Source organism: Phallusia mammillata, chromosome 4 (genome assembly GCF_965637545.1).
Source record: "Phallusia mammillata chromosome 4, kaPhaMamm4.hap1.1, whole genome shotgun sequence".
Classification (NCBI taxonomy): Eukaryota; Metazoa; Chordata; class Ascidiacea; order Phlebobranchia; family Ascidiidae; genus Phallusia; species Phallusia mammillata.
The window spans coordinates 433,202-455,961 of record NC_137255.1 but is presented as its reverse complement, the minus strand read 5'-3'; the positions used below and the strand labels follow the sequence as shown (position 1 = coordinate 455,961).

Below are 22,760 nucleotides of genomic sequence, written 5' to 3'. Positions count from 1 at the left end.
ATGGCAAGGCACAGGCTAGAAAAATCTAGTCTGCGGTGGGATTCGAACCACTCCGGTTAAGGGCCCCTGCCATATAAGCTCTTAGCTTTCATAGGTGTTTTAAAAAAAATACGTTTTGCAATTGGGGCATTCAACTGTTTGTTGCAAGGATGGAGATATCTAACATCCAAAAAGTTGTTTAAGCATTGGCCCAACAGTACGGCGACCTGTATAGGACGTCGAAACGTCGGTGCAAAAATACAATTGCCAGAAGAGCTTAATTTTATGTTGATTCTCTCATATATTTTCGCCGCACGTCGTAACAACTGGTATTGTTATGTACAGGGTGAAGTTTGGGAACGACACTTCGCAATTCCGTGATATTCTTCGCATGCTGAAGGAACTCGCTCCCTTGTATCTGTTGCGACAAGCATCGCCTGACGAGTGGAAGAGGGTAAGATTGCGGGGGGTGGGATTTACCGGGGTGAAAACGGGGCTGTGTGTGGGATTTACCGTGGTGAAAACTGGGGCTGTGTGAGGCTGGGTTGACAATAAGATATTTTCCCAACTTGTAAATTTAAATGACACCATGTATATGAGGTGGTAGTTACAGCGGGTTAAAAAATACATGCTTGGCAATTTTTCCAGCTGTAATAATTGTTGCATTGCACTCGGTGTGTTGGCTGGATTGCAGCAAAATGACGCATATAACCAGTTCAGTGCTACCCACAGTAGCAGAGAGAACTTTTTCGAGAGGCTACGCACACTTATATTGAAATATAAATGCTTGTTTGGGGGCCCTGTGTTGATAAAAACGTCTTTGTTGGGTGCCTGTTTTTAACGATCTGCAAATATTTTCACACAGACCAACAAGCGTCCATCTGTCAGTTAACAATCTGCCGGGCGCTAATAAATTAAAAATATGTGGAGCCGTCAATTGAAAAACGTGTGCATCCCTGACATAGCCTTTATGCTCAACAAGAAACAGCATCAAACTTGTATTATATTGTTACGCAGCAAATCATCGCTCAGAAAAGCACGGCAAAGACCAAGGACGAAGCGAAGCAAGCTTTCCTCAAGATTATCTACAAGTGGCCAACATTCGGGTCGGCGTTCTTCGAAGTCCGGGTAAAAACCTCATTTCTGTTCAACATTAGTGGCATAATTGTGGCCTCTATGCTTGTATTAATCAGCTTTAGTGGTTACTGACATTACATATTTACGATGAAGTGGGACTTTTATATGCGCTACACCAGCCCCACTAGGGGGTGAATTTGTGTCACAATATTAATCTCTCACTGGTTTTCTGTGCTATATGTTATTGCTGCGTTTGCCACAAACTAAATTTGTAGGGGGAATTAGATTTGAATATCGACTAAAAGGGTGCACAGGACAAAAAAGGTTGGGAGCCACTGGCCTTCTACACCATCTCTCGAATTTGATCTTTGCCTGGGTTCTTTATATATGTGTAGCATGGCAGAGAAAAGAAAAACGGACCTACCTTCTGGTTCATTGTTCATTTAATGTCGATGTTTCAAACGCCGGACGTAGACAACCTGTTATTTTGTTGCGTTTTAAAATTCCAAGCATACCCAGGCCATGCGAAATGGTTAAATTTGTTATACTGATGTGATTGTCAGTGATGTTTAATTGCAATATTTTTCATAAAACCAAGTTTAGAGCCGAATCTTGTATAGTGAAGATATAATTGAATTTGATGCGCCACATATCTTGTTGGAACAGACATTTTGTTGGTTGTAATTCACCGCACAATGTAGTCTTATATTTTATAGATTTTTACTTTTTATGGTTTCCCGTGCTCATAACGAAATGCGTTGGACGATTGTGCGTGGTACATTTTAAAAACTACTTGTGTTTTTACTCAAAATTTGTAGATTATATACTTAATGTTTCATTTTTTTCAAACTGGCGCTTTTCACATTTATGTTGTGAGTTCCAAAGGTACATGGTTCGAACCTCATCACGTCTGTGTTGTTTTGCAGCAAACTACAGAACCAAGTTACCCTGAGAATCTTGTGATCGCCATCAACAAGTCGGGAGTGAGTTTGATCGACAACAAGACCAAGACGGTAAGTTCCCTGTTCCTCAAAAACATATAAGGGTTTGTAATGACCGTGTGGTCGACGTTTTCAAACGAATTGTACAAATTAATCAGCCAGGAAATAAAAAGCTCCGGTTGATTTTAGACTAGAATTGGTCGTCACGTGTATACACTGCTTGATTTTAATTCATTGAGTTGTTTTGTATAGGGAGGCTAGGGCGAAACTTATAAAGGCCGAATTGTTGTCTTAATATTCAAATACCCGTTAGGCGGGGATCTTTATAGAACCGTTTTAATTTAGTTGATTTTGCGTCGTTTTACTTCGCGTGTTTTTATCGTAAAGTTCCGGCGGGTAAAGTTAATTACGCATCACAGAAGCTAATATATCCGAATATTTGATGTTGTGTCGGTATTTAAATCGCGTCGCCTTCTACAATACAACATATTAGTTGCTGAGTGCTAAAGGTCTCGCTGGAATAACTTAAAGCTTGTATTTTATAAAAACAAACGGAAAAACTCGGCGTCGATTTCGTGTAAATTCGGTTTCTGCGTCTTCCGTCGCATCTGTGAGCTTTTAAACGTTAAAGTAAAGCGACATGAGTTTGTGGATTGGTTGGGATTTGAACCATGAACCTGATGAACGTTACAGATCCTCGCAACATTCCCCTTCACCAAGATAAGTAACTGGAGTAGCGGGAATACTTACTTCCACATGACGATCGGTAACTTGGTGAAAGGAAGCAAACTTCTGTGCGAGACATCACAGGTGGGTTCGGGTTTCAACTAGTGATGCTAACATGTCAATATAACACACAAGAACTGAATATGTTATCGTTTTTCACGTGACTCAAGTGGATATAAACGGGTGTAGCTGATGTGGCCTTCATATCACTGATGATGGCATGAGCATTTGCCGAAACGTTTGAACAATAAAGCATGTCGCTTTTAACGTCTATTTGGGCCGTTGTTTTTATCATTAAACTTATGAACAGATCCGTGTATAGTGTTCTGAATATTTTAAATCTGACATGCAAGTGTGTCTGGCATATAAATGTGACATATAACGTTTTTAATACACCTGGGATAGTATTTTCTATGTAAATAATTGTGTCCCTAATAAAAACGCGATGAATAAAGTGGGTTTTGTGCAAATATTCAGTGTTCACAACTTCGCTTCAGTCAAACAACTCACATCTGCTTTATACAGGGTTATAAGATGGATGACCTTTTGACGTCTTACATCAGTCTCATGCTTTCGGCGATGGCGCGAAGAAAACAAAGGAAACTGTGACGCAACAATCGATGATTATCGTATTTAATCTGCTCGTTATTAGTTTGTTACCTTGCTATAGACAATGACACGTGTAATACGCTGATTGGCTGCTCGTATCTCATGTACATCCAGATTTTCATGTAATTCCCGTGCAATCTTTTCAGCTTCCAAAATTAAACTGCGTCTTTATGACGTCACAATATGTTTAGCGCTTTTATTGACAAAAGAAGTCGAATGAGGGAAAGGCAGCTCTACGTAAAACCAGCGCGAAACCCGGCTGGTGTCGACACCTTGCGTTGTGTGTTTATCGATATCGTCGATAATTCTCGGAATCGCGGTCTCATTTCAGGTATCTACAATAAACGAACGAAAAAATAAAACGAATAAAGAAAAAAAGCGCCCGATGCGCTTCACTGCGTCCACGTGACAGTCCTCGACCAATCCCGTCCCTGTTTGTACATCACATGATAGGTTTGAACCAATCAGACATCGCTCTGCAGTCTCGCGTGTCCGTTGCACAGGATTCCCTCTGGTCGGATGAGAGGGTTGTTTTCATCCTCAAACCCGCCGAGATCTGACAAACAGCGAAAATGATTAATTATTTTACTCATTACAACAAGAAACATTAAACGATTTCTCGGATAATATGACATTATAATAGCTTAGGTATGTTGTAACTGAGCTTAAAACGTAACAACAAAGAATCGATAAACAATTCCTCTGACAAATATTGTCTATTTGCGACTTTTCCCCACGCAATAGCGCTCTGTTACGCGACTTATATGTGACGTCATAATAGCTTAGGTATGTTGGGGGAGTTGTGTTTGATTGACAGTTGTGCGACTGACCGTGGTTGACGTTGGGAACACTCTCGTTTCGTTCAAACACCGAATCCGAATCCTCCGCTGTCGCATTTGCTGAGTCACGACTCGATTCGACGTCATCGTCTGACTCATCAGTATCTGACGGGCTGACGTCATGCATAGGATTGCCAAGGTCGATGTAATCCTGAAGTAAGGTCAAAAACAACGATAGTGACGTCATACAAGGGGGTAAGTGACGTAACAAACCTCTGACGATGATTCTGCGAGCATTCGGTCCAGATCTTCCACGAGTTGTCGGAACTTTGGACGTTTTTGCGGAGATTCTTCCCAGCAGTCACGCATCAGGCGATAAAGCTCGGGGGAGGCGAACTGCGGGTGCTCCAAGCGCTCCCCCTGGCGGAGAAAACGCACAAGCTCGTTGGTTTTCACCCCAGGGTAGGGGGAACCACCCAGGGTGAATATCTCCCAGAGAAGGACCCCGAATGACCATCTGCGATAAAATATAAGGGTGATTGAAAATAAGCTATTGCTGCCAGTCATAATGTGTGACCAAGTATTGCTCGTCCAGCAGTTTTATTATAACAATCGACGTTTCGACGTCCTATACAAGACGCCTTCATCAGGATAATGGCATATCTTGCGAGGCAACATTCTTAGAAAGCAACAAAATGCAAAAAAAACAGGGTGTGATAGGTTTGATTTAAACTAATTTGACAAACTCGTGCATCAGACGATGATACACGCACATCGGGCGTTCAAGTCTTAATTCACATCGACACAGCAAGCCCCGAAACGGTATCGCTACTTCATTTTAACGTCTGTAACAAACCGCTGCTGCAGCCGTGTGCAAGTTTAACAGTTTAATTTAACCTGTCGTAAAGCATTAAACAAATTGAAACAATCAAGCATGTCGCTTTTTACGTCTATTTTGGGCCGTTAATTTCACCAATAAACTTGAACAGATATATAGTGCCGTATATAGTGTCCCAAAATACTAACAACCTTTGGAACCTTTTCAAGTATGTGTGTCAATTTTGTGAAATTATGCCTCTACCATAAAATCAAACTATAATACTTACACATCAGTGGCGTGTGTGAAGATGTTATCCGCCATCGCTTCCAGCGCCATCCACTTGTACGGAAGGTGGCCCTGTACAACATGGAGGTGTCAATCAACTTGCACAAGACATGAAAACTTCACAAGATTCGCAAAACCCACCCTTGTATGTTTCCTGTAGTAGTCGTTACATCTGATGTCACGCGCCAACCCGAAATCGGCAATCTTCATCACGTAATCGTCTGTCACCAGCACATTACGGGCGGCAAGATCGCGGTGAACGCACTACAACAATATTCAAGTTAAAAAATAACGGTTAACCAGCTGCGTCAAGCAGTGTTTGGATTTCAAGAAGTCCTTTTTGTCTTTAGTTTTGTCTTGTTCAATGGCTACACCAGCCAATACAGCCGATCTCTCGTCACCAGCTGCACTGATGAGACCTTATACATTTAAACAGTGTGCATTGTCTGCAGCTTGTCATTTATTGGCTCGAAGCTTTTACATTTTTGTCTTGAGTTTGAAAATATATCGAAGTTTTGAACAGAAACAACAACCCACCTTCTTCTGTGCGAGGTATTCCATTCCCCTGACAACTTGGTAAGCTGCTGACATGAGATCTTTCGAACTTAGAGGTTGGCTTCTTGCTGGTGGGACAAGTCTGCTTGTAGGGTCTGTGAGGTGATACTGCATTTCAAGCGGCCGGTTGCGACGCAAGTAATCTCTGTGGATATTATACGGGTTAACTAATGAACTTATGCAATATAACACATACAGATAATATTTGCCAAAACAGACTACAGAAATCAGTCCAAACAGCACACTCAGCATTATACACAGTACAATGCGATATTTCTTGTTTTGGTAACTCAAAGCACAGTGTTACATTTGAAAACATGAAAGTACTCCTGCTTATTTTGCTTTGGACGGATTAAGGTTATATGAGTTCCCTGGTTGAAACTTGTAAAGGTGTCCATGTGTACACCTATAAAACGGTCGTTAATAGGGCAAACCCACTAAAACTAAGGGATTTGGGGCTTCAGTCTGCAGCTAAGTCAACAGCCGCTGTATTTCGTCAGGTCTTGGTAGTAAATGTAATCCCACGGTTTTATGGAATCTATCCAACGCATATACATTGTACATAACCGACAGACTGGATAATTTGTGCACAAGGCTGCCGAAATAGTCATGTATCTACCTGAGATTTCCCTGCTGTGCGTATTCGGTAACCAGCCATAATATCCCGTTCTGTGTGCAAACTCCCAACAAGTTGATGATGTTCTTGTGTTTCCCAATCCGCTTCATCTGGTCCATTTCAGTTAACAAATCGAGCATGTCTTTCTCGGTGCGCGTTCCTGCAAAAAAATTAACCTTGAGTTTAGTAGAGGTCAAATATCGCCTGCCATTCACCAGAGGTCGCCCGGGAGTCGGTTAATTGATTCTCCACCGCATTCGCCGGGAGGTTAATAAACTCGCGGTCTCATTGTCCCGGGAGATTAAAACCGCGTTGCTGAGATATTCCGGCGCAGAGGAAATAGGCTGGGGAGGCGACGATTGAAAGGAAGTAACGATATTAACAACAGAATCTAATCGAATATCGGGACAAATTCATCCGGTTCATCACAAAACCGGGGATGGTGTTGCTAAGCAACGTAACAGGTGTGTCCGTCACGCATGGCTGCACGTGGTACGAACCCTGGAAGTCGGTCACGCTCTGTTGCATGCTCATATAATCGCGGTATTGACATTAAGATGATTTGATTGACAGGTGGTAGTGAGGCTGTTTACTGCCAATTCTACGCCAGAATCTGATTGATTATAAATGGAATTGTGCTTTACATGGGGGTGTACAAATGGTGTCGCTTAATATGTAGCTGGAATTGTTTTCGTTGAACATGGTCGCCTATCAAGTTTATAGAGCTCTTCTGGCAAATGTATTTTTATTCCGACGTTTCGACGTCCTATACAGGTACGCTCATCCAGTGTTATTTACCCTGATGAAGGCGACCTGTACAGGACGTCGAAACGTCGGAATAAAAATACATTTGCCAGAAGAGCTCTATATACTTGATATTATGCCTGACAGCAATAGCTTATATATGTGGTCATCTGTTTTGTAATTAAAAACACTCGAATAATTTCACGCTTTCTGCTTGAAATAAATTGGACTCTTATTTTCAATTTTGAAACGCCCCTGAGCAAAGGTAACAGCCCAAATCCAGTGCTAGCTTTTGTTAATACAGATTTGAAACAATTAATACTAATCCTGTGGGATTTCGTGCGCAGAGGTTTCTTGATATTTAAGAAGCTTTTCAAAATCCCACGACAATATATTTCACCTTTCAGCATCTTCACCGCGGCGTCGATCTTTTCCTTTTTCCCATTCTGACATTTGATTAAATCCGCTCGGAAAACTTGTCCGAAGAATCCTTCGTCGATCCTCTCATGCAGAAGAATGCTGGGAGCAAACAACATGTTTAAATCAAACACAAACACAATAAACCACGGTTAATCCGGACCAAATCGGCAAAACATTGTCCGGATTAACAGATGTTGATTAGTTAAAGCCTTACCACATTACAAATCATTTGTACCTCAAGTTTTGTCCGAATTAGGGGTTTAAACGAGTTTAAATTATTTTTGTCAACGCAATATTTATGCATTCCTACAGACTTTCACTCATTGGGGTAAACTTTATCCCTACTTCAACAAAAGCACTAATTCATGTCGAAACTGGGCGTTATCTAATCCTAGCAACCACTCAGTTTCCAAACTCACTCTTCTCTCTTTAGCTCCCACTGGAGGTCAGGTTGTATATTGATTTCTATGTGGTCGGTGTGGGGCAGACACATTCTTCTCCAGGCTTGTTCGTTCCCGTACAACATCACAGGTTCCTCCATCTTCGACATCTCACGCTGACCCAAGCTCGGGATCGGCACAAGTTGAGGGGGGTCTGTCACGTCATAATACAGCTTTGTGAGCCAACATTTGCATTGGAAAGCCGTTGTCGTTTTTTGACAGCAAGTTATATATTAATCTTTGCTACCAAGATCTCAGCACTTAAGATAGGCGTTGATAAGTAAGGCTAGATGTGCAAGACAGTATTTGGATTTGGCACGATCTCAACGAATGGAGCAAATACGTTGTGATCAAGTTAAACGGGCAATTTCGTTCCGACAACTGTTTCAGAAAGTGTTTGGTCGCAAAACCTTAAGTCGGTCCACAGTGTTATAAGCTGTTACGTTTCTCATCAGGATCGGAAAAAACACTTTAAAAGTTAAATTTGTTAGTGGATATAAACAGGTGTAACTGATGTGTCCTTCAAATCACTGACGATGGCATGGGCATTTGCCGAAACGTTTAAACTATAAAGCATGTCGCTTTTTACGTCTATTTGGGCCGATATTTTCTTCATTGAATTTTGTTGTTGTTTATAATACCGATTTTTACACGCCCTGCTTAGGTTTTTGTTGTCATCAATAGAAATAATGGGAAAAGTGGTCAAAGAAGCTTAAAAACCGCCAACCTACCTTTACTGTTGTACCGAGCACGAAGCAAGTATATGATGAGGAAGACAACGATAACAACGACCACTCCGCCGAACGCGATCATAAGGATATTGGTTTCATTCTGTACACCCTCTTCCCACGCCTCGGTCGGTTCGGGTTCTGTCATCAAAGTACACAGTTAAACATGCAACACCACTCACTGAAGGCGGGCGAATATTCGGTGTATGCAGTGGTGGGATTCAGCCGGTTCGCAATAGTTCTATAGAACCATCCCACGAAATTTTATGAGATCAGCGAACCGGTTAGCATTACTGGTGACTGTCAATGGACTTTTTGTAACAGAACCTGCTGAAAATATGACTTTTGTGATAGAACCGGCTGACAAAAAAATAGAATCCCACCACTGGGTTCTGTCAATTACCGGCTGAGTAATGTTGGATCACAAACATTTCCATGCAATCCAGCATAAAAACACAGTTTTAACCCGAATAGCAAGGATTAAAGCTTAAGCATTTTTACCACCACATTTTTAACACCGAAATTATCACCAGAAACATGCAACAAACAGTTTCCTGCAGGAATATTGTTTAACACGGCAAGCGCACCTTTTATCACAGTTAACCATGCACTTATATGGGAGATTCCAATTGAATTTCCAGCCAAGCACGTGTATATTCCCGCATCTTCCAAAGTCACATTCTTCAGAGTCAACTTTTGCAAGTCGGCGTCTGTCGTGTTCACACCAGCTTTCTGTGGGCGACACCAAGTGTTCATGCAAATTGTCATTATTGCGTCACAATAAAGCACCGATTAGTTACCACCAATTGTTAGAAAGTTACAAATACGTCCTTTCTACGTCTGACATAAAACCTGATAATTTACTGAAATATTCCTGTCTGAATATCTTCTATGCTATTTTACCTTAAGCCTGATTCTTCCAGATGAATCTTCCTGCAAAAAAACTTTAATTACAACTTCGACTTTTCATTTCTTCTCAAACTTTTTGTCTCAAGTTTTCTTTCTGTGACGATTTCTGATTTGTAAGTTCACCCAAAAATTCATGCTCACCAAATTATCACAGATTTTGTTTCTTAAAACGAGCTAAGACCAAAATTCTGCGCTTAAATAACTTTTAAACCATTCAAAACACCACTTTCTGTTGGTTGCAAACCACCAAAACACCACTTTTTGCTGGTTGCAAACCACCAAAACACCACTTTTTGCTGGTTGATTGGTTGCAAACCATTCAAAACACCACTTTCTGTTGGTTGCAAACCACCAAAACATCACTTTTTGCTGGTTGATTGGTTGCAAAACACCACTTTCTGTTGGTTGCAAACCATTCAAAACACCACCGTTAGCGGGTTGATTGGTTGCAAACCATCTGGCATTTCTACCTTCTGACACTGTGAGCCAGGCGGACTGGTTGGTCTCTCCGATTGAATTCGACACTCGGCAATAATACTGCCCTGCGTCAGATTCGGTCACATTCTCAAGTTTTAACGTCCCTGATGATGACTCATGAATTCCCGACTCCTACAGTGCATGAGTCAGCAAGTTTAGACATATATTACCAAACTAAAGCCCGACTGGGAACAATCCACATAATTCGGTCACAATTTGACGGAGTTACCAATATATGTGAGTTATTGCTCCAAGTCGGGCGAATTTAAAACACAAAAACACACTTAGAAAAAACACAACAACATCGAAAAGCAAGAAAACACCGAAAAGAATCCACCGTCGTCATGCATGGCTACGCACTGCTGACGTGTTAGTGTCTGATTGGTTGGTTAGCCATGGTTAAGATGAGGAGGGGGTCGCCATGCAGAAAAAACAACACACAAAAATCAAAAAGTTTTGGTGTTTTGATTTTTTGCGGCGAAATGATGATTTGATGAAAGTTAATGATGCGAGCGATTGTTTGAGGTTAGTGGAAAACAAAACATAAACACTGAAATCTGACACATTTCAATTTTGCTTCTATGAAACCCACAGCACGCGGAACTGTACCTGGGCTCTCACAGGTGCTTGGGACCCCTACAATGCACAAGAACGTTACGTTTCTTGCCATCACCTGCACCATGGCAACCAATCTATGGGAGTTGAGCGGGGGGTTTACCTTGATTACTGTAAACGTAGCAGTGGTGTTGGTGGGGCGACGTTTAAGCCATTGTACATGCGGATGGGCGTCACTGTATACTTTACAATGGAAAGTCACATCTCTCCCGATAACAGCTGTTTGGTTGTCCATCCCTTGCAATATCGGCGGGGAAGCAGAGCGTTCTGAGACACCGGGACAGGTAAAGAGAAAATCACAACACAGGTTTCACACCACAAGCAAAAGAAACGAGAAAGAAAAAGTTCACCAACAAAAGCAGCAGAACATAAAATACATCTATGCAATGATATATTTCATTGTTACGTGACTGCAGCAAGCATTCACACGTCACAATACGACACACGTGGTTACAGATGACTGAGTATTGTTAGTGGGACGAAACAGAACAATACAAGTTTCAAACTGCGTCGTCGCAATTTGGTTTGGGTAGAAGGGGAGTATGATGTTTGTGTTACGTGCAGACGTGCGACACCTAACGTATACCTTGAGTAACTTGACATAAGGTGTATTGGTTTCGGGGTCAATTTTACTCCCGTTCACTTCAATGTGTTTGAGCCACTGTATGTGAGGGTGGGGATCACTGTATACTATGCATTTGAATTCCACGTCCTCTCCCACATAGGCAGTTTTATTATTCGGGACGCCGAACTGAAGAATTGGGCGGTGCGCGGCACGTTCTGTTACCGCAAGGGGGGGTTGTTATACATAAAATGCCACACGCTAACCTGGTAACCTGCTACAAAACACATCAAACACATGCACGCTACCAATATCAATGCCCCTTCGGATTAAACTGGTACTGCATATTAAATTAAGGTCGAACTACAATTCCACCAACAATATCATTTGCAGTTTTGGGTTTTAGCTGCAATTTACAAAAACTTAAAAGTACATTTTAAAGATTACCCAAAAATTAGGAAGTTGTTTAGAAATAAATATTTAATGCAGAACAAATCACCATTTGCCGAGCACGCACACAGAATGCAGCACAGTAAATAATTTATAGCTTACACAAAACACTGGGCCTACCCTCATCCGGTTTGGCTCATTATTGCGAAATGTCAAGTTTAAAAATGTTAACACCTGCTGTGATAGGATTACGGGCTGGAGGAATTTTAAGACATGTCACATGTTGTGTTTGGGAGGTGGTGGGCATGAAAATATTAGTGAACCGAATCAAAGCTGATCTAAGTTACACAAGTTGTTGAGTTGCACTGATGTGATAGCAAGGAATTTCAAGACACGCCACATGTTTAAGTTACAGCAAGTTGGGTTGCACTGCAGTGGGTTCAGTGAGGAGCTACCGAGGTTCAGCGCACAGCAGCGGCCGAGCTATGGAGCGGCAACAAACAAACCCTCCGTAGAGAGAGGCGCTTATCCGGTGTTGGCCGCCAGATCGTAAACCCCGCGAATCTGCGCTTCCGTTATTACATCCGCCAGTTGACAGGCGCCACATTCCGCACGTGACTGTCACTCGGCACCTTCACATAATTGCGCGCAAGTCTAACATCTCGGTCCAAAACTTCTACAACAACCGGGTTTCAGTGCCGCGCGATTAAAGGCGTCCAACCCCTGACAGCTGTGCGCCACCATACTTAGGCGTTAATTGTCGAATTCCACAGCTTATCACGTGACTTCCTCTATAGTGGAAGTTACTTTCGGTGGCGCCGAGCTCCCTCTGTGTCGTAACAGATACTAACTACGTCACAATAGGCGCGGGAAGGTTCCACGTGGTTGGTCAAAGCCCGAGGGAGGTTTGGTTTCCGCGGTTCTGGTTGAAATCAAACTCAACCTAAGCAAAAGTTGCCAGCAAACTCAGCCAACTCAACCGGACGGCTTTCGTGCGGTTCGGATTTATTGTCTAAATATAAATCTGTGGCGGCGGTTTTTTATGCTTTTATTTTCAAACTGCTGGTCATGTTGCGATACCTTCGTTACCGGGTCGTATACTTTTTCAGGTTAAATGCTATAAAACATTTTGCCTATGTATCCCGGGGATGATAAACTTATTTAGGCGTTTTCATTGCTGAATATTTGTAGTTTTTTAAAGGCTGGTCCGTGATAAAATTTCAGTTTCAAATACGGTCCGCAGTAAAAAAAAGGTTGCCGACGCCTGACTTACGGAATAACAATCACGTTTTTATAACTTTGGCCCATACAAACTTTATCTTATACTTTGGGTTTCATATTAAACAATCCGCATTAGTTTTATTAAGACTGGAACAGCTCGTAAGATAGAGTGTTGTGTTAATTTGAAACAAGTCGCCATTTCATTGTCACAAAGTTCAATGGGTGATTTACATTAAACACAAGTCTAAGTGGGTGACCTGATTGGAACAACAACGGCGACCAATCGCGATTTTATACGCACAAACAAAATGGCGGGTCGACAAACTTGTGAAAAATAAAACTAAAATACGTTTTCTGCAAACTTAAAAGTCCTGAAATGGTAAATCGGAATCAACTGTATGTTTATGTAAGCTATTGCTGCCAGGCATAATATCAAGTTTATAAAGCTCATCTGGCAATTGTATCTTTATTCCGACGTTTTGACGTCATATACAGGTCACCTTCATCAGGGTAAATAACAGTGAATGCGCGTAGTACAGTGCACGATAAAACTGTGTTTGGCCAGCAAAGAATCATTCGGATATGAAAAACGAATTGGCGAATGTGTACTGTAAGTTGTGTTGGGATTTGACTGTATCATTGTTTGCTGGGTTTATGATGCCACCATTATCCCTTTAAGTAAAATTGCGATGTTCGGCCGGTGTTTGTCGCAGCTTAACAACCACAAGCTATAAATGCACATAAATTCCGTCATTTCGCCTCAGTTAAATTTCACAGCGGAAATCCGGTGCGTTTATGACGACATAAAGCGTTGTGTGACGACAGCTGTCGGATTTGGGCGAGCAAACATTGTAATGTAAAGGTGATGGTTGGTTGTAAGGTTGTGATGGGAAGGGCAAACAATAAGAGATCGATCTTGAACAGATGCTCGCATAAGATACATGGTTTACTAGAATCTACGCCTAATTAAACCCACACAAGCTATCACTGCTTGCTGCCTGCAAACCATACATCAAAATCTTTTAATAATTTTCGCCTGTGAAATTAGTTTTTCAAATTAGAAAAAAAAATGCCTTTTGCTGTAAATAATGATTAGAGTACGTTTGCAAAGAACCGTCTATCAACGTGAATGCTTTCCTAAAAAATGTAGAAATGTTAAATTGCGGCAAACGTCCCTTTTAAACTCGGTCAAAGCTGCATCGCGAGCAAATGTTGTTGGTGTTGAGGTAGAACATGTTAACAGCGCAAACTTACATGCGTGTACAGGATTCTACAACTTGTAAACATGCTTGTGTCAATAGCGGAAGAAATATTGCAAACATTATACGGGCTCTATGGTTTAGTACAGAGCTTAGGTTTGTGACCAGCGCATTATCACAAAAGTAAAAAATTATTTTCTGAATTAAAATGTGTTTGTTAAGCGAAAATTTTTGAAATTTTAGGCGGCAAATCTATTTTCTTGCAGCACCACTGGCTATGACGACATACAGCGCATTGTGAAACCGAATATTTCATCATAATCAAACCCTCCCCAGATAAATTTCGAATCCCACCACATTATTTCCTCCTCGGCCGATAAGCGCGCAGTTGAGGGCTTTTAAAGCTTCCTCTATTCGACATATTGCAAGTATTAAATCGTTTCAATTGCTTCCTGCCTCCAACCAAGTACTCCGCCCTCACAAACACTTCAATGTGACGTAACAAACTTCCTATATACGTCATAAAAGTGATTGTGTAAACAACCGGGAGAATCAGATTCGCGAAATCCTGTTCAGATTTTGTTTGTGGAAATTTATTCAGCAATATTAAACAATATAATTTCGGGAATTGTTTACTGTGAATTGGACAACAGCGTGAATTACTTCGCATTATTTGTCAACAATTGATTGAATCTACTCAATCCCGATCGAATTATCCCGCATTCTAATAAACCGCCCCCTCCTCTTACATAAACGTGGGGGGACCGAATAACACGATCCGATGTGAAAATAAACCCTTCGGGCGATGTGTTTGTTACGTCACAACACGCTTGATCGATCGCGGAGGAGGGACAACAATTGAATCTCGAGATTACATTCGCGATTTGTACGAATTATTACATCACACAAATCAATTACAAGGTAACAATTACGCAATTGTGACGTGAGCAGTTCAAGTTGGATCGGTTACGCAACCGTCTGAGTGATTTCGGGGGTAATTATTAGAAAATACCTACTTTCGAATCACAACAGTCCTTAACAATACGATGCTTTGTTGCGTCACAAGGCTGCGTTTCGAGACAAATGGAGAGGCTGGCTCGGTCTGGTGGAAATCAGTCATGCGTATCGGCCGAGTCATTAGCTAAGATCGGGATTTGTTGCTGGTTTTGTCCAAAAACAGTCGAAGTCTATTTCGCCTTTCTACTTGAGCGCTTCGACTTATTTCACGTAACAGAAGCTTTTAGGGTTTTCGCACAAAAGGGGAAAGTTGATTGTGTGGCGGTTCGCTCAGTGTGCGGTCACGTTTTGTGTGGAGATAAAATCACAAAAAGCTCCCCCACTAAGTTTTGTTGACTCAAGACCGGCTCGCCAGGTCGGGTTTATAACGCCTGGCTGATTTCGTGTGTGCGTGTGAATAAATAGGAATTGTTTGTCGTTTGGACGAATCAGCAACATTTCTGTAGGAAGCCTTGCACTGCAGGAAGTCTTAAGGGGAACTAAGTGGTGGGGGAAAGTACTTAGCTTTAGGAGTGTGTAAATATTTGTCAAACCAGCCCGGGATACCTAGCGCAACCTGCAGCACTCCAAACACAGCTATATCTCAGTAGTGAAGTGTCATAAAAATTCTGGGCTACCAAGAATAGTCCCCATGTGTTGCCAATGCATTGCAAAACATAAAATATCCTTATCGGCAAAGTGGGTGATTCTTTTCACAAACAATGTTTATGACAAAAATTTTGGTGTAACTTCTCTGCATGACAGCTATTTTGGCTGTAAACATGGCAGTTTCAAATCGTTGCACATGCAAAACATGGCAAAACTCAAACTATGTGTGGTGTGTCTGGCAAATGGTGATTTTGTCAATTGTATGGAGCATTGATATGTCAAACTCACTCACTCACTCACACAACATAACATACCTTCAACATCCAGCTTGTAAGTATAGTTGATCGAGCCGTAGTCGTTGTGCACAACACATCGGTACGAACCTTCATCTGATACGACAACCGAGGCCAGAACCAACAACTGGTTGTGATGGCGGAACTATAAGTTATCAACAAACATGTTTAAAGAGGGCAAAAATTATGTTTAGAGTATATAAACTGTCCAGCAAATATTTGTTGTGCAAGATAACAAACATATATAGACACAAAAGCAGCTATTAGCAAACAGTCATGATATCCCTGATATTATTAGACTTGCGACATGTTATGGTATGAATAAAATGATTACCTCTTGATTTTAGCAGTTAAAATAAACATTTTCATGCCTTGATACTGAGGTTCTAACATTAAAAAATTCCAAGTACTTCTTGAGAACTATCATCAATTTAAGGGTAAAATCGTTTTACAAAAATAGTCAGCATTTTTTTGCATCCAACCATTTTCCTCCATTACCTTGTATCCCCCAATCCTCTGCCCTTTCCTGATAATCTCTCCATTTTTATACCAGTCAACTTTTAAGAGTGGAGCACCAGCTGCCGCACATTTAAACTGAACTGTGTTTCCGGCGGGTTCTGCGTGGAGTTTCTTCTGCATTTTCTTCTTATTTGTCCAGTATGGAGCTATGGGAATAATAAAAGAAGCATTATAAAATCATAATTACAGACACAGAAGCCACAATTTAATTTAAATGTTGTGTTTATAGTTCATTACAGATATTTCAGCTACGTATGCGATTCAAGATGGTAACGTGGTATTAAAGTCTTGGCATTATTGTTTTTATCCACACAACTTCTTAATCCTACTTTTCTGTTTAGAAGGGCCCAACACAAAAAAGGCAAGGTTTAAATACATTCATGTATAATTGAGTTGGCCAAATAAGATTTGGTTAAGAAAACAACAGAATTGAAAATGACAAGCGAGAAATTCCCTCCAGGCTATGTTTGAGAGGATTTGTACAATTACTTTCCCTCAGGCTAAAATCACACACGATCCTTAAACACGGGATATTATATATCTACCTTGACTGTTTGTGTCTGGCGGTGGGTCTTGGTCGTTTCCAGTTTCCTCATCTTCTGTACAAACAACATTCAACTTATAAATATATGTTTGTTGTGAACAAATAAATAACTAGACTTGGCCAAATATTGACTTATGTTATATTACGAATAGATAAAACTCAACATGTAAATGTGGTAAAGTGTTGCATTGGGCAAATATAAAAAGTGGCATCAAAGTTAAATCCATAACTTTAGATACTTTTAACAGTGATTCTCGGCCGCAGCTTTTAGGGCCGCATGCAGCTCCAAACTACTTATTTTGCGGCTCTCACCAAACCTTAGAAAACCACCAAAGGTTGCTATTTTAGCTTCCAAAGTAATAATCTTTAGTGATTTTCCCAAGGTTTTGTTTTTTTGCGGCTCCCTACACACTTTAAAAAACTACCATTTGGCCTCGACAATAAAAAGGGTTGAGAACCACGGCTTTACAGTGACAAATAAAACTTGGTCATGTGACCCACACACATTCATGCTGTTTTCACCCAAACAAGGTTGGTCTAATAATGAAAATGTGGCTGGAATTATTTGCTTTGCTACTTAATAGACAAAAGTTGTGTTGAGGTATAATGTAGAATTTTTCATGCAAACTGTTACAGCTCTGTTTTAAGCTTAGGTTGTCATATATCAGGCATATAAACTGTTTAATGTCCAACAAGCCAAATGTTACTAAACAGTCAAGTGCCATTGTTACACCTTTGTTATTAGCATAATTTAAATTGTTTAAGAGCTTATTTAAGTTACTGCATTTTTATGGTCAAGAAAAAAAATAGCTTTATACAAAACAAGTAAAAATATTTAGACCGTTTTATAAAAACATGTAAAAAGCATAGATCCTTTCTTAAAATAAAATAAAATGTATATTTTGACCAATAATTTAAAATTAAAGAAAGGATTGATGCTTTTTACCTGTTTTTATAAAACGGTAAATGTTTAACTGATCAAAAGCAAGAATTTTTCTTTTTTACATTCTATTGTCAACGAATCCTTAAGTAGCAAAAGTGTTTCAGCTACAGAAAACAAAGATGTATAATTAAAATTTTTGCTTTTCTATTGTGTAAATACCAAAAACAAAGTTTAAAATATTCTATATGAGCAAGCTTCGGATAAAAATAATTGCAGGAAAAGATGAAAATTCTACCAAACACAAGCTTCACCCAAAAGCACATACGAGAGAGCAAACTCATGAAACAAAATGTCACCGCTCGCTTGCTAGCAAGATATCGATGGCAGCCATTTATACAATGCACCAATGTTGCCATGCCAAAAAAACTGAACCACATGCGAGAGCGGTTGTCATGCAATGAATGCCACCAGGAGCTTCGGACCAATACCTGGTGAAGAGCCGATGACAGTAACATTGAAAGAAAGAGATTTGCTGCCAGCAGTGTTTGAAGCCTCACATCTATACCTCCCGCTGTCTTCAGGCAAAGCATTTTCAATTCGCAAAGATGACCCGGTTAGTTCGTAACGATCAGATTTTTTTAACTGCTGGTCGCCATGGTAAAATGTGACTGTCGCCTTCGAGCGACTTTTCACGGGGCAACTTAGCCGGATTTTACCTCCTTGCCTTATGAAAATATTCCCGTGAGCTTCTACAGCTGATGAACGGAACTCGGGGATTTCTATCAGGTTTCAGGGAAAGGTTTTAGAAAAAGGAAGAAGACAGAGAAATAGAACTAAAACATGACACAGAAAGCAGTGCAATGTACACTAAAACTTTCACAGACAACAAGTTTTAGTACCCACTAAATGTTAGACATATAACTACAGCAGCAAACTAAAACTCACCCAATGAAGTCAGATTTTTCCTCGCTTCTGCCGCTGCTGCCTCCTTCACCATTTCAAAACTCGAGGGCAGAGTTGTGTTTTCGCATGTGATAAGTTTTAGGGTTATTCCAATACATAAGACAGTTATAATGTAGCGCATTATTGTTAACCCTAAGTTAATCTGTTCAAAAATTTCATAAATGTTAAAGAACCTCATAAATGTATTATTTCATAATTGTAATATTCAGTGGATACAGAAAAAAAGCCATACAAAATATTTTAGTTTAGTTTCTCACTGTAAATTTATTTTATTGAACCAAATCCATTGGTTTTGTTAAAAAACCTCATAAACGGTAAAAAAACTCATAAACGGTAAAAAATCCTCATAAATGTATTATTTCATAATTGTAATATATACACAGTGGATAAAGAAATGAAAAAAGGCTGTAAAAAATCTAGAATATTTTAGTTTAATTTCTTGCTGTAAATTTTATGATTTATTGAACCAACTGCATTAGTTTGTCATTAATAAATTAGATATTGCCATGAAAAGAATTTAATGACTAATTATTAAAATGATTCAATGAGACAAAAGCTAAAAAACGCAGATTAATGGACTTTGTCCCACTGAACCAAATTTAACTGTGCGAACAAAAATCAGCTTTCAAACCACACACAATAGACAAAGGAAATCGTACACAGTTGTTAAACCGGCGTAAATAGTGTGAAATGTTTTCACGTTAAACTATAATGCAATCATTATGTTAACGGTAAAGTTGACAGCATTTGTAAATAACATTAAAGTTTTAAACCAAAACGCACCAACATTACTAATATTGCGTCAAATAAAACAAAAATATTTCACCTAATTATTACAAATTAAATCTGTCGCTACAAAATCATTTCAAATACTAAATTATTTCCAAACAACCTTTACGGACAGAAGACAATTCTACAACTGATAATATTTTTTTCGTCCGTCCGCTCGTGGCTACTGCGCATGCGCGACCAGCCTTTTTCTCATCCGATTTTCTTTTCTCTTTTTTATTGCGCTCGAAGTTGTTTGTTGTTGGCGGGCTGGACGCGAAAAGCGGATAACAATTAACATCATAAACTTTGCGCAGAGGCGATATCGCAGCTGATGAGGATATTCCGAGGCGCGATTATTGCAAGTTGAAAACTAAACCCAATACCTCGCCCTGTTACCGCTTTGTACGGGTTAACATGGGCAATATATGGACGATTCTTGTAACCGCGGATAAAATAAATTACCATAAAGTTGTGGGGATCGATGATAAACATATGACATCCAGGTTTTCCACCGGATGTTGTCACGTGAAGTGCTTAACCAATCAGCGACAGGCTGCCCCATTTCACAGACAATCATTTCTTTCCGGCATCAGAGCTGTGAGGAGCACGAATTTCGGCTGAGCGAATTTGTTGGTTGCTGGAGATTTTGAACGGTGGATTTGAACACAAGTGTTAAGAAGTGGTAAACTGTAGTTGTTAGTTGCTGAGGAACCAGAAAAAAATCATGCAACAGTCGTTTGGGCGGAACATTTCCTGGTAATAGCCTAAAGCATGCGAATTCTGTTGTTCAAAACCGTAACACGGATTTTACCCGAGTTTACAAGGTAATATTAGTTGTTTGTTTGGCTTTTAACAAAAATGTGTATTTTAGGCGTTTCAAAATTATTGTGTAGTTAAATGTAACTCACTGCATTTCACAATTTCGTATACGGTTAGTTGATTCGTTGCCTAATATTTAGCCTAATTTACGGGATAAAAACCACAATTTAAAAATGTCTTCTTTTTAAAATGTTCACCCCTTAATCCTTAGGTAAGAAACAGTAGGGCACCGTAGCCACTGGTGTTTCGTACAGCAGTCGTCCAGTAAGCGTTGATTGCTTTAAGCACCTCCTCCCGCTTTTACACCTTCCGGCAGAAATTCCGGTATTGGTGCGCTTTGGTGATGAGAGAGAGTTTAACAGAATTCTGCAAATAGCCTGAACCTGTATTTGACTCATCGCCTTCCATTCAAACCGCTGTCTTTGTGCGCAGACGATACAAGTTTGCTTACATGTGGATCGTGAACATTATCACAACTTTTCCGACTTTTGCAAAGTAACCGGCGGATAATTTCGGGTATTAGTTCAAACGGTTGAAACAGACATAAGTCGTATCGTAGGTAAAATAAAATTCGAAACAACAACTTTGAGGCGTTTTAAAGGAAAATTTGTTTTATTTGCAAACGACCAAAGAGAGCAGGCAATCGACAAAAAAGCACGCTCTGGCGCGACTTAGCGGATGTTTAAAATATGATTTTACGACTGAAACCATTCACCAACATGTTAAAAGTAGTCAAAATCTTATTGTTAAATATCTTTGTTAGTCGTTTAAAAAGTTGCATGTTGCCAAATTTTCCCCCAGCACTGTAACTAAATACACTACCCCAAATTAGCGTTTAAACAAATATGGTTTAAATGTTTATTCCTTGCAATGTGACTTACATAACAAATCAAGAGAATATCTTGCCGCGCTCTTTGCACTTTTACTAGTCGCATTCAGTGTTATTTACCTTGATGAAGGCGACCTTTATAGGACGTCGAAACGTCGGAATAAAAACACAATCGCCAGAAGAGCTCTATAAATTTAATATTATGCCTGGCAGCAATGGCTTTTGTAGTGACTTATATGCACTGAATCGCACTTTTCCTTGTTATTTACTTCATTACTTATCACAGATGTGAGGGCGGACGTTTGATGAATAAACCGTTTTTACTTTCACAGGCGCAAATCACGAAAAGCAAAAACCCCTTTCGCTCGATCCAAGAAAGGTTAGAACAGGATTAAAAGCAAGATGAGCGAGCAAAATACCCCGTGGAGTGCAAGAAGTAATATATGTGTGAGTTGGATTTTTTTTAATAGAAGTTTTTACAAATACTTTGTTCAATTTTGTGTTTTGACACAAACATTTTGTGTAGTCTACTAAATCAGAATTCCAAAATTGTAACCTATCACATATTGTTGTTTTGCCGTTTCACGAAGTACGCTATTATGGGATGCCGTCAAAACTGACCTTTTTTACCTACGCGCGCTCTTACGCAAAGAAACGCAAGTTTGCTATTTCTGTAGCAAGCGTGCGATGTCCGTGTTTATTTAAAACTTTGTTTTTCCGACGCTTAACTAAGTTTGACATCCAAGCTGGTTCGGTAAAAGATTTTTTTTTTGTACACGGTAAAATGTCCTCATTGGGAATATCCAGTTTGTATTTTTGCTTTAACAACACAAAAAAATTATTTAATCTATTGGGGAAAATTTTTGCCAAATGTCTTAGAGCGGTCTTGTTTCGACACGGACCGTTTTAACCTCCAATACATTTATGCCTGTTATATATGAGATAGCAGGTGTTAGAATTCTGTTTGAATGAATTTTTATCTGGCGTGATAGGTGAAAGTTTTTGCATTGTCTTTGCAGCAGCTGTTAGGCAACCGACTTAACAATGCTTCTTCTGTTTTGTCAAGCTTCTCTCTGCATCAATAAACTTGAGTCCGTCGTCACGTAAGGGTCTGTTAACGTCAGTGCATACGTGGACTTGTGATTTTACCGCTTCCAATTAAGCGTTGTAATTGTTTTGCTCGACACAAGAAATCCTCCTTTACATGTCAGAAGCTTTCACCGTTTTAAGGACAATACATGCAATAATGCATATGAGACAAATTGAAGATATGTGTACAATAATTAAATTAGAATCACATGTTACATAGCACAAAGTTGCGTTTAGCTATTTCCGGCTTGGTGAATACTTTAGCGCATTTTTGCTGCTACGATTTGTTTCAGCGAGCAAAACAAACCCGTCTCATATCAAACTAAAAAAGCTGAAACTAAACAACAAACAAA

At 40.0% G+C, this 22,760-nt stretch overlaps 2 protein-coding genes, 1 long non-coding RNA gene and 1 other non-coding gene across 13 annotated transcripts in view; 3 read left to right on the top strand and 1 right to left on the bottom strand.

Annotated features, from left to right (window-relative positions):
* Positions 1 to 3,516, top strand: part of LOC145225171 (unconventional myosin-VIIa-like) — a 42,416-nt gene extending 38,900 nt beyond the window's left edge. For all 4 annotated transcript variants that reach the window (XM_080091843.1, XM_080091842.1, XM_080091841.1 and 1 more), the window contains 5 exons: positions 325 to 433; positions 997 to 1,107; positions 1,983 to 2,069; positions 2,691 to 2,807; positions 3,249 to 3,516. In XM_080091843.1, coding sequence (XP_079947969.1) covers positions 325 to 433; positions 997 to 1,107; positions 1,983 to 2,069; positions 2,691 to 2,807; positions 3,249 to 3,332 — 508 coding nt within the window. In that variant the 3' untranslated portion in view covers positions 3,333 to 3,516. The remainder of the gene's footprint in view (positions 1 to 324; positions 434 to 996; positions 1,108 to 1,982; positions 2,070 to 2,690; positions 2,808 to 3,248) is intronic.
* LOC145225173 (fibroblast growth factor receptor-like) lies at positions 3,515 to 19,067 on the bottom strand. Of its 7 annotated transcripts, XM_080091847.1 has the most exons (18): positions 18,882 to 19,067; positions 18,425 to 18,715; positions 17,055 to 17,108; positions 16,489 to 16,655; positions 16,012 to 16,135; positions 10,824 to 10,987; positions 10,715 to 10,741; positions 9,307 to 9,451; positions 8,723 to 8,860; positions 7,971 to 8,145; positions 7,532 to 7,650; positions 6,391 to 6,547; positions 5,754 to 5,916; positions 5,358 to 5,480; positions 5,218 to 5,288; positions 4,385 to 4,628; positions 4,163 to 4,322; positions 3,515 to 3,888 (listed from the first exon to the last, which is right to left on the bottom strand). In XM_080091847.1, the coding sequence occupies exons 1-18, from the start codon at positions 19,018 to 19,020 to the stop codon at positions 3,797 to 3,799; spliced, it is 2,553 nt and encodes an 850-aa protein (XP_079947973.1). In that variant the 5' UTR covers positions 19,021 to 19,067; the 3' UTR covers positions 3,515 to 3,796. The 7 variants fall into 7 exon arrangements, with proteins under 7 accessions (XP_079947973.1, XP_079947974.1, XP_079947972.1 ...); XM_080091848.1 differs by lacking the exons at positions 9,307 to 9,451; positions 10,715 to 10,741; positions 10,824 to 10,987 and adding exons at positions 10,099 to 10,237; positions 11,307 to 11,500; XM_080091846.1 differs by lacking the exons at positions 10,715 to 10,741; positions 10,824 to 10,987 and adding an exon at positions 11,307 to 11,500.
* An 896-nt stretch (positions 19,068 to 19,963) lies between these two features.
* On the top strand, positions 19,964 to 22,751 carry LOC145225183 (uncharacterized). Its single transcript, XR_013859825.1, has 3 exons — positions 19,964 to 20,494; positions 21,651 to 21,765; positions 22,338 to 22,751. It is a non-coding gene; the product is annotated as an uncharacterized LOC145225183 (long non-coding RNA).
* On the top strand, positions 19,973 to 20,120 carry LOC145225506 (U4 spliceosomal RNA). The gene has a single exon (XR_013859907.1). It is a non-coding gene; the product is annotated as a U4 spliceosomal RNA (small nuclear RNA).
* Positions 22,752 to 22,760: the final 9 nt, after the last annotated feature.